The 11,721-nt window shown below is 46.7% G+C and overlaps 1 protein-coding gene and 1 long non-coding RNA gene across 3 annotated transcripts; one reads left to right on the top strand and one right to left on the bottom strand.

Annotated features, from left to right (window-relative positions):
* Window positions 1–423: 423 nt before the first annotated feature.
* slc35a2 (solute carrier family 35 member 2) lies at window positions 424–11,284 on the top strand. Of its 2 annotated transcripts, none has more exons than XM_046395560.1 (6): window positions 424–1,074; window positions 3,065–3,247; window positions 3,788–3,939; window positions 4,270–4,392; window positions 4,511–5,103; window positions 9,679–11,284. In XM_046395560.1, exons 1-6 carry the CDS (start codon window positions 1,011–1,013, stop codon window positions 9,704–9,706), a joined length of 1,143 nt encoding a protein of 380 aa, XP_046251516.1. In that variant the 5' UTR covers window positions 424–1,010; the 3' UTR covers window positions 9,707–11,284. The 2 variants fall into 2 exon arrangements, with proteins under 2 accessions (XP_046251516.1, XP_046251515.1); XM_046395559.1 differs by lacking the exon at window positions 9,679–11,284 and adding an exon at window positions 5,595–8,074.
* On the bottom strand, window positions 502–1,890 carry LOC124062706. The gene is made up of 2 exons (XR_006843993.1): window positions 1,547–1,890; window positions 502–1,179 (listed from the first exon to the last, which is right to left on the bottom strand). It is a non-coding gene; the product is annotated as an uncharacterized LOC124062706 (long non-coding RNA).
* Window positions 11,285–11,721: the final 437 nt, after the last annotated feature.

Genomic DNA, 11,721 nt, shown 5'->3' on the forward strand with positions numbered 1-11,721 from the left:
TTTAACTTTTAATATACATGTAGTGCAAACAGTGTGATGGTTCACACAATGGCAGGTGGTTTACGGGGAGATCAGGCAGACAGCCTGGGGGAAGAAACTGGTCTTGTGTCTGGTGGTCTTGGCATACAGAGCTCTGTAACGCCTACCAGAGGGAAGCAGATCGAACAGTTTGTGTGCAGGGTGTGTCGTCCGCACACTCCATAGGTTCATTCTGCTCATATGAACAATAGACGTGAACTTTGAACTGATGGTCCATTTTATATTTATTATTTATCATTTTTATGAAAAATGCAACAAACAGCAATAATGAACAAATACATTTTGATGCAGATGTGGAGATCAATTCAGTGCACATCAGAGGTCCAGTTGTCTGTCTAAATAAAAATAAAACAATTTGTTAAAAAATAAAATCCGGCGGGTTTTACATAGATTCAAATGGGAATAAAAACTCAACCACTTCAACTTCAACCTGAAAAGCACTTAAGAACAAACAAAAGGCTTGTGTCAGGAGATTTAATGAAGTAAAGCAAATAAAAAATGTCGTTTGCACATTAAGAAATGCGGATGTGCTTCTTCAATGGTATTTTAATACACTGATAATCTTAAATTACTGTGTGTGTTAATGTCATATTGTTTTGTATCGGGTATCATCTGTGTTGGACTACAGTCCAGCGACCCGAGTTTGTTGTTTTCATCAGAGTGGTACATCAGTCAGGCAGTTTTCCCATCTCTGCAGCAGTGGTTCCTTCAGTTCCGGGACACCTCAGCTCCTCCAGATTCTCACCCCGATGATCCTGTGGTCTCTGCGGGCTTCTCTGACCTCCGCTCCGGTCTGAAATCTGCCGGACTCACCAGGCCTCCTCCCACCATAACCTGAGAAACGAACCGGACTTCTGTTCCGGTTGGGTCTGACCTGTGAGCCGGGGCTAGCTGGGAAGCTAGCGGGGTGTTCGTCAAGCAGGGCTGCGGGGCGAAGGCTCGGAGCAGACGGCGCGCAGCAGCAGAGCAGCATGGGCGGAGGGACCCACAGCATCGCGGCGGAGGAGAAGGCGGCGAGCCGGGGTCAGAGTGAAGGTAGGAGTCGCCGGTGAGGGAGACCCGAGAACCGGGAGCTCACTTAACTCCACCGGGCCCGCACGGCTTAGCCCGGGTAGCTGCCTGATGTGATGATGTGAGCTGCTGTGTTGAAATGAGGATTAAATGTTATTTCTGTCGCTGCATTTTAAGGAACAAACAAAGTTTCTCGGTCCGCGAGCCTGTGCGCGGTGAAGGCTAGCGAACTAGCGGCTAAACTAACCAAACTCACACAAGGTCGTAATTTATCATCGTTAACCAGAAAAGTTAACCAGTTTACCAAATGTCGACAGTGTTAAACATAATTTCGGGGGTTAATAAGTAAAACTCCACGCGTGATTTTAACGGAAATGAAGGTAAAGTAACTGTTAGCCTGCTAGCAGAGCTGCAGGCTAAGTACAAGGCTAGGCTAATTTGTAGCAGCTAACGCCACTGTTTGACAGGGAAACCGGGCTCTCTGTGGCTAACCGACCCGTCAGTGATAGAAGGTGTTCTGGTGTTACTTCGCAGAGGCTGAGCCTCGAAGGTTTAGGCCAGAACAGCAACCAGCATCCTCTGTCGAGGTCTCTAAAGCAGGTGTATCGGTGAACCTTCAGAGGGTTGGCAGCTGGTGACGTGGAGCTTTGGTCCGCAGGTATCACACACTCCTTCGTGTCGAAACGCACACACACGCCCTGTTGGCTCGTGTGGTTTCAGGTTTGACTGCATTCAGTCTTGTGTCGCTCAGCAGCGCCAGACTCCAGACTGTCAAGTGTCTGTTATTACGATGTAGAAGAAGTATTCAGACTCAGTAATACCACACACCATATAATCCTAATACCACAATTCAGTTCAGTTTATTTATATGGCGTCAGTTCACAACAAAAGTTATCTCATGACATCTCAAGGAAATTCAATCGAATGCAACTGGACTTAGTTATTTGTCTTTGAAGACGTTTCACCTCTCATCCAAGAGGCTTCATCAGTTCATGCTCGCTTGACTAGGCTGGGACTAGTCCAACTAGCTGGTGTGGAGACCCAGGTATTTAACCTCTGTGGAGGCATTCACATGACCAGTGGTGTCATAAGCTCGTTTAGTGTTCCATTGTGACAAACGACAGTCGTTGAGACAGTCGTTGGGGATGGTAAAGTTGGTTTCGACTTCGTTACTGCTCTGTTGTGTTGTAACGACAGTCGTTAGAGTCACATGGGGTCCTTTGTGAATGCCTCCACAGAGGTTAAATACCTGGGTCTCCACACCAGCTAGTTGGACTAGTCCCAGCCTAGTCAAGCGAGCATGAACTGATGAAGCCTCTTGGATGAGAGGTGAAACGTCTTCAAAGACAAATAACTAAGTCCAGTTGCATTCGATTGAATTTCCTTGAGATAACCATGACCTGGATGAATGAGAATATTCACAGGCTTATCTCATGACACTTTCCAGTCAGAGCGGGTCGAGACCAGACTCTTTCATTGAACTGTAATACAGGGAGCCCAACATACCACACTAAACTTCGCTCCTGTGGGACCTGCTGGGTCAGTGGTTGATCGTCCTGCTGGCTGCTTTAATCTCCAGCAGAGCATCAGATTGTCTCAGACCTTCGTGTGTTTGGACCCCAGCTGTCCTGAGAGAACCAGGACCTCCAAACGGGTTCCTGTTCGGTTTATCACAGACTCTCAGGGTTTTCATCTGGACAGGAGCTGAAGCTGGCAGACCAGAAGTATACAGTTAAAAGATGGACCTACTCAAGTACAAGTACCTCCAATGTCTACTTGTTTTTACTTTATTAGAGTTGTGGAAAGTAAACTTTCTGACCCTCAGCTGTGCACAAACTACAGGTCAAATAACAGTCAGCTTATCGGCGTCCCTGGGACAGTTACCATGGTTACAGCTGCTGTGTGAATGTGCAGCAGACCGACTCTCATCAGTTCACTCAGTCCACAAACTGTTCAGCCTTGAGTTACCCATAAAGCTTGTGGTGTTAACTCAACTTCCTCCTGATGCCTGCAGCGAACAGGAGGCTGAAGTACATCAGCCTGGCGGTGCTGGTGGTCCAGAACGCATCGCTCATCCTCAGCATCCGATACGTCCGCACGTTGCCAGGCGACCGCTTCTTCACGACGTCGGCCGTCGTCATGGCAGAGGTCCTGAAGGTCCTGACGTGTCTGCTGCTCATCCTGCTGCAGAAGAGACGTAAGTGAATGCCACACGACTCGAGCGTTCAGCACGTTTCAGGAACAGGAAGGTCTTCATCAGGGCTCAGAACAGCAAACAACACATCTCACCTGTACAATAGCAACAGCCAATGAGAGGCAGTCACATGACCCAGAGTCAGACGAGGTTACGCAGAAATATTTTGATGTAGAAGACAAACCCCATCAGACTGAGAAACAAGATGGTGATGTGAGAATACACAGAGGCAGCCTGACTGTCTGCCTGTCTGACTGCCTGTCTGCCTATGTGCCTGCCTGCCTGCCTGCCTGCTTGCTGGTCTGACTGTCTGTCTGCCTGCCTGCCTGTCTGTCTGTCTGTCTGACTGCCTGTCTGTGTGCCTGCCTGTCTATCTGTCTGTCTGCCTATGTGCCTGCCTGCCTGTCTGTCTGTGTGACCGCCTGCCGGTCCGACTGTCTGCCTGCCTGCCGCCGGCCTGTCTGCCTGCCTGTCTGACTGTCTGCCTGCCTGTCTATCTGCCTGTCTGCCGGTCTGACTGTCTGTCTGTCTGCGTCCCTGCAGTCAGCGTGAAGGAGACGGCGTTCTTCCTGCTCGACTCCATCGTCTTCCAGTACAAAGACACTCTGAAACTGGCGGTTCCTTCGCTCATCTACACCCTGCAGAACAACCTGCAGTACGTCGCCATCTCCAACCTGCCGGCTGCCACCTTCCAGGTGAGTCTGACGTGTCATCCACACTCTGACTGCCTGTGTGTGGGCTCCTGCTGAGGGTCTTTACAAACTCCTCACAGACGCACAGTTTCATGTTCATGTCAGCTCCGCCGTTTCTTTTATGTCACGAAGGAGCTCGACCGAAACGCAGCCTCGCCGTCGGCTGCGTCTTAATGCTGCAGTCAGTTTTTCTGACAGTGTTGGCGTCAGCTGAGGCCGACGCTCCTGTCAGCTTTAGGGAGACGTTCGGCTGCTCGTGAGGCCTTTAGCAGCTGAAGAGAACACGTTTCCTTCGTGAGCTGCCGTGTGTGAAGGTGTGTGTGTGTCCCGCAGGTGACCTACCAGCTGAAGATCCTCACCACCGCCCTGTTCAGTGTGTTGATGCTGAGGAAGTCCCTGTCCAGAGTCCAGTGGGTCTCTCTGCTGCTGTTGTTCGCCGGAGTCGCCATCGTGCAGGTACATCACTGCAGCTCACCTGTCTGACACTGAGTCACATGTTCACTTCCTGCCGCTGAGTGAATCGGTTGTTGATCATTAGGCGAACTGATTGATTGATGATTGGTTTCCCTGTCAGGTGCAGCAGGAGGGGAAGAAGGAGGCGTCTGTGTCGGACAGCGCCGGTCAGAACTACGCGGTCGGCTTGGTTGCCGTGGTGATCAGCTGCCTGTCATCAGGGTTTGCCGGAGTTTACTTTGAGAAGATCCTGAAGGGCAGCTCTGCGTCCGTCTGGGTGAGGAACGTGCAGCTGGGGATCTTCGGCACGGCGCTCGGCATGCTGGGACTGTGGTGGAACGACGGCGCCGCCGTCGCAGAGCGCGGCTTCCTGTTTGGCTACACCGGCATGGTGTGGTGCGTCATCTTCAACCAGGCGTTCGGCGGGCTGCTGGTGGCCGTGGTGGTGAAGTACGCCGACAACATCCTGAAGGGCTTCGCCACCTCCTTCTCCATCATCGTCTCCACCGTGACGTCCATCTACCTGTTTGGCTTCCACGTGGACCTGCTCTTCACAGCGGGGGCGGGACTGGTCATCGGCGCCGTCTACATGTACAGCCTCCCCAAAGCCGCCGCCGGCAGCTCTTCGTCCCCTGGCTCCTCTTCATCTTCCTCGGCGACTTCAGCATCACAGAGGACGGACGGAGGCGCCGACATGGAGGCGTTTCTGCCAAAGTCAGTGCTGGTGAAGTGACTCCCTCTCTCTCTCTCTCTCTCCCCCTCTCTCTCTCTGTCTGTCTCTCTCTCTCTCTGTCTCTCTCCTGGTGCTCACTTCCTGTCTGCTCTGGGTGAGGTCATCTCCTGCTGCTCTCACGCCTGACGTGTTGACCTTCTCCTCCTCCTCGTCCTCCTCACCTCCTCCTGAGCTTCTCTGCACTCCTGAAGGTGTTGGAGGAAAAGGAGGAGAAGAAGCTTTATTTGTATTTCCTCCTCATCTTTTAAACCTCCTCTTCTCTTCACCTCCTGAGCAGGAGAACTGAGGAGTCGTGACCTCCTCAGAGCTCAGAACTAACATTCGGTCAGAGACTCGCGCCTCCTCTCCTCCCCTGCTCCTCTGCTCTAACTCTGCTTCTCCCCCCCTCGAGGAGGTGAGGGAGGAAGTGGTTCTCCTGAAGTCTGCTTTGAACTCCTGAACACTAACCTGTCCTCCTCCTCCTCTGTCTCAGAGCTCAGGTCGGGTCTCCTTCCCCTGCCGTCCACGTCACAGACTAACTGCTCACAGCACAGCAGGAGGAGGAGGAGGAGGAGGAAGGAGCTGCAGCGTCTCAGACCACCAGCTGTCTGTCTGTTTCCTGTCTCGCCTTCTGCCTTAAAACTCTTCACTTTACTAACTGAATGAGAAGAGAGAAGCCTCACGCTGGTGACAGATGATGTATTGATTCTTGTTGTTGATCTGATCGGGTGTTTTCACTGTGCGGCTCCACACGCTGACCTCCACGGGCCGAAACCTTTCAGGAAACATTGCGTTCATCCTGACCTTACTGTGTCACGTGGCAGGAAGTACACCTAAACATGAGGCTCCCGGCCGCCTCCAGCTGTCACAAAGTTCATTTCTCAATAATCATCAGCGTAAAACCCTTAAAGAGCCACTTTGGGAACCGATCGCCTCTCGGTGATCAGCGTTTGGGCTGCACAGTGAAAACACACCGCGGGTCAAACGCGCCTCTTTGTTTCCTGCCGACGGCCATGTTGGGCCGAGACTCTGCAGACGGGCCGTTGGTGCTCGGTGCCTTTCCTTTCCATCTGGACAGAAGCCATACTGTTGTGTTGATGGCAGAGCTGAGACCAGCCGGGACTCGAGGCTCAGACGGCTCCTGGCTCACACACGCTGAACTCAGATCAGTTTGGGAAGCGGCCAGCAGTGTGGCGGAGCCTCGAGGAGGAAGTGCTCGCTGATTGGAGCACCTTTTCACTGAATGGATCGTACTGACGTTTGTCCTGCTGAGGCGTCCTGAATGTCTTCGGGTGGATGAAGTCGTCTTGTTGGTGTGTTTACGTTGCTGTCGCACTTTGGGAGGAAAGTTTTTGTTGTTTGGTCTGCAGGAGGTGATGAAGGCTCAGAGTCTGTGAGCCGCCACACTAACCTGAGGATTGTTGATCAGGTGACTGAAAAGGTTCCTGCAACGTTTTCCTATGGAGTTGGAACGTTTTGAACTTTTGATTTTTATTGATCGATCTGTTGATTGTTAGCGTCTCCCTCTGAGCTGAGGTGAAAACTGATGTCCCCCGGACGCTCAGGAGGTTTTATTGTCCTGCACGAGTTTCACACCAAGTGGACGCGATTCCACTCACACGACTTCTGACCGAGAGGAGACGAACGTTGGAGCTTCGTTGTTCTTCAGCTCCTGCAGGTTGATCAGCCAACTCAAAGTTTTCTCCCAAAGTGTAAGAATCACTTTATGAAAAGTTTCTGTTTTATTCTGATCAGAATCAAAGCTGTTGGAGTTCAGTCTGAGTCTGTGAAGGCACAACAAAGACAGAACATTTTATTTTCATTTACTTTGTGTAAAAAGGAAAAGGAGCCCGCTGACAGGGACGATATATTAATATATGAGATGTTTTAATGAAACATTGGACTGAAACGCTGATTCTGTGGTTTGTGTGTCTGGGTGGAGGTGTGGTGGTGGTGGTGGTGAACAGGAAGAGGAAACTCAGCAGGTCGCTCCTGTCTTTAAAGGGATAATTTGTGCTTTGAAGGTTTGGCTGCCTGAGCATCAACAGGTTCTGCTCGGCTGCTCCTCCATGTGGTCTAAAACCAGCCGACGGAGGCAGCGGGAGGCCGAGTCAGCGAAGACGTGGGACGGTGGGACGAGTGTGTTGAGACAGTGGAAGGTTGTTTAGTGAGATGACAGATAGTTTTATTGTCGCACTGAGATAACGAGACCACAGCTGCACAGGGAAAAAGCTTCTCTCTGATGTTTTAATCTCATGACAGTCCGGGGAGTAAAATGAAAACGACGTGAAGACTCATGGATGTGAAGTGTGGCGTTCAGTGGGGTCGGTACAAGCTGCTGTGACCACGTGACCAACGGGACAAATATCTGGCTAATTTACAGAAGAAAAGTCCACTCGGTGTCCACATATGACGGCGCGTTAAGCTGGACGACCACGACGGGTTCGCTTGTCTTCACTGCTGCTTACAAACCAAACAAGCAAAATGAAAAGTTACTCAAAGAGGCAGCTGAACTTTGACTTTTCAGAGCTTAGGATTAATTTTACTGACATAAAAAACAAATTTCGGCTTTTAAACCTATACCAAACAGTAAAAACAGTTTGAATACACCTGTTTCTGCTTTTGCCTTGGATTTGAGCTGGCAGTCTGGAGCGCCACCTGCTGGAAGTTTAAAATAATCCTGTAAAATCCACTGCAGCAATTTTCAAACAAATCCTGTCTGAGTTTCAGTCTGAAGACATCCGACAGGGTTTGTTTGTCCTTGGCGGATACTTCAGGACACATGGACAACTGTCCAATAGGATCGTTCAGAGATCTTCCGGGATCTTTTAAACTTCCTCTTCCTGTCTGGCACCGTGTGTTTGGTCTGTATGAAATCTGTTTGGTTTCATCACTGATCTGTTGTAAAAATGCCTCTGGATTTGTACATACTTCTTTTGGTAAAGTTTTCTATAAACACGGACATGGACTCAACTCGTGTGCAGTTTGTCTCAGTTTGTTGCTGAATTACAGTCAGAAACAAGACGGGACGTTTGTCCTGAAATGTCATTCTGTTCATTCTTCAGTTCCTTCATCAGACAGGAGAGGAGGGACAGGAGAGACGCTACAGCACGACTACTGACAAGAACCAGCATGAGAGATCATATTTCTCCTGTACTGGCTTCTCTACATTGGCTACCTGTAAAATCCAGGAGCTCTCTCTTCCTCTCCCTCTCCTTCTGCACACATCTGTTCCATTAATGCATATCACTAACCCAACTTCTTCCCTGGAGTCCTTGTGCTTTCTGGTCTCTCAGGTTCTCATGGATCGTGGTTGGACCTTGTGCTGTGGTCCTGCTCGAAACTCACTAAATTACTACTGTTTAGTCATACTATTTTAATTTTGCTACCAATGTACAGCTACTACCATTATTATTGTTACTAATACTGCTATTGTTACGGCAATTTCTTGTCTGTCTGTAGTGAGTTAAGCAAAGGAAAACGCCACAAATCCGGAAGATAGCCTGCACCAAAATGTTTTAATCTCTATAGAGACGAGACAACACACGGCAGTAAGCAGTTCAGAGTTGTGCCCCCCTGACTGAAGACTTCATCCCATTTTGTACTTTCTGAAGTGTCTCTGGTCCTTGTTTGGAGCTTCAAAAACAGTCCTTCACAAGGTGTACAGGGAACAGATAGGATGTGATAACAGTTCCCAATTCAGGGTTTTATGACTGGGTGTTAACTCTTGTGAGATGAAGATCTCTTCCTGCCCCCTGCTTTACCCAGGATGTTATTCTAACAGGGCTATAACAGTCAGTTCACCAGGTCATTGGCTACAGACTAATTACATCAAGTATAAAGTAAAAGTATAACATTATCTCATTGTCACTGCAAAGCATACTAAATTTCCACCACACTATCATAATCACCATAGTACCTCCTGTATACTTCATTATCATTATCCACAGTTCCAATACTTCTGGTATTATTACTGCTGCTATGCATCTCTCACCCCCCACCCCCACCTCTCTCTCTCTCTGTCTGTCGCTTTCTCTCTCTCTCTCTCTCTCTCTCTCTCTCTCCCTCTCTCTCTCTCTCTGGCCGCCCATCTTGAGCTCCCTCCCCCCTCGACTCCAGAGCTCTCCTGTCAGGTCATTCTGCTGTAACAACAATCAGCTCATCTTGTACTGGAAACACGTTGGAGTTAACCTGATCTGAACCTCAGGTCTGGCTGATTCACTTCCTTAACACTTCCTCCTTCACAGATTAACACATGGATTCAAAATTCTTCACATTTTCAAACTGGTTGGTTTTCACAGAGGTCAAACAGTATACAGATGATGTGCTCCTGTATCAACCCAAAGGCTGCTAAAACTATAATACCTGTTTTATTTTTATCTGAAATCTTTATATAAACTTCCTTTTGCAAACCGCATACACTGTAATATTTATTCATTTACTTGCTTTACGTCAGTGAAGGAGGCAGAGGAGGAGGATGAGGAAGCTGAACTTCATGATGAGATGTGATGTGAGTCTTGTCCAAGTGGTCTAACTTCCTCTCTTCTTCTTCTTCTCTGCTTGTTTCTGTCCTCTAGTTGTGCAGGAAAAGAAAAAGGATCCTGAGAAACAGACTGACAGACGTTTGGACAAACTGTCAAAGGCAAAAAGCTTTTCTTCAGTCAGAACTACAGCACTTCTACTGGTCCTACCGCACTACTGCAGTATTATTATGGTACTTTTAGTCGTCAGGTTCTGCTCACTTATACATGAACAACCTGCAGTGAGAATGCAGTGGGATTCATCCTATCCATTTATTCTATTATCTCAGGAGAAAAACTTGTTTCTTACAGCAGTTCAAACATCTGCTTGTCTGAGGTAAACAAAATGTCTTTTCCTCGACATTATGTGAGTTTAATTATTCTGAGATAATTACTTTGTGGAAATTTTTGGGAGATAATCCTCAGAAAAGAAGTTAATTATCCAGAGAAAATATCAGAGACATCTGGACATTCATTCAGATCTTTTTAAAATCATGTCAGCACAACGCAAAACATCAAGACAGCAATATTAAAGTTGACATGAGGGAATATTTACCTTTTTATTTTATGTAAACAAAAGTTGTCTCAATAGAAAGAGGTTTTAAATGTCAGATAATTCTGTCCTGATATTTCGGGGGAAACGTGTTATTGTCTCACGATAACAAGCTATTTTTAATCATGTCTGCACTCATCTTGTTGCCTCGGTGTTTGTGTCCTCAGATTATTCAGATTATCTTGTTAACTCAAGAAACCTGCAGAAAACGTTAAAAGTGTTTTTTTAACAAGATGAACCAAAATATTTAACTCATTGAGATTTAATTGTGTTATATTGACATTATGAACAAAACAAAAAACAAGAAAAATTACTGAAACTTTGGCTTTCAGCTTCCATATAAAACATCTGTTTTTGGTGATTTATCCTGTGAGCCTGTCAGTCTCTGATCATCACTCCTAAGGTTTTACGTCTTCATCTAACACGTCTGTCAACCACCAGAGGACCTAAAATCTCTCAGTTTGAATATTTAAATAAAGTTATAGATGAACGAATCAAAAAGGTTTTCATCTGACAGCAAATCCAAGTCCGGTTATGCCAGAACAAAAGAAATTAAAAACAGTGAATTAAAAGTATGAAACAGACACAATGGTAGCATATCAAAATTTTAACTTTATTTTGACTTGAGTATTTGAATTTTTATTGATTATTTTTAAAACACTGAGAAGTGGAGTGTCTGTTCTTTCAGAATAAAGGCTCATATATATATTATTCCAAACTGTCACATGTAGGAAAGAAACCATAGAAATTGTTTTTGTGTCAATATTTCACAGGAAATCAAGATGATGTGATTTACTCCTAATTACAACTGAAAATCACTGACAAAGTGAAAATAACGAGAGTAAAAAGTGTGAGATTTTGAACATTAGAAAATTTTTCATTTCAACTCACTAAATCAAAAGCTTTACTCAGTATTTCCTGATTGATTTCTGAGTACTTTTTGTCATTCATTTCAATAAAAGACCATTTTTATTATTCCAAATGGATCTCTAATGTTTAGAAAAAAACAAAAAACATTCAAACTGTGAAGTGAATATTTCTCTTAAAGGTGAAAGTCTGTACCACTAAAGTGCCTGAGAACAAAGGTGGTGGGGGAGTAGAGATGGTGGTGGTGTTGAGGAGGAGGTGGGGGAGTAGAGATGGTGGTGGTGTTGGGGAGGTGGAGGAACTGCTCGGTGGATCATGTTTGTGTCCCCCAGCAGCATAGGCCCATAGCAGTGTAGCTATGATAGAGATTAAAGACTAACAGTTAGTCACACCTGTTCTACCTGTGGCTGTCTGTCAAGAAGTGACTGTAACTATGGCTACCAGCCCTACACACTTTGTTTGAGGCTAACTATATGCTTTACTAAACAGAAAGGTTTTAATTGTTAATTTTTTTTTAATTGTTAAAACAGATGGTACAGTTACTGTAGTGGCTCTCCGTTTCGTGCGAGTCCTCTTGTACCACTTTTGCTGCCAGTCTAACAACCAGTAATTGAAAAACGCGAGTGAAACCGAATCTTCTTTTTGAAAGTTTACTTAAAAAACACAAAAAATACACATAC

Source organism: Scatophagus argus, chromosome 8 (assembly GCF_020382885.2).
Source record: "Scatophagus argus isolate fScaArg1 chromosome 8, fScaArg1.pri, whole genome shotgun sequence".
Taxonomy (NCBI): domain Eukaryota; kingdom Metazoa; phylum Chordata; class Actinopteri; family Scatophagidae; genus Scatophagus; species Scatophagus argus.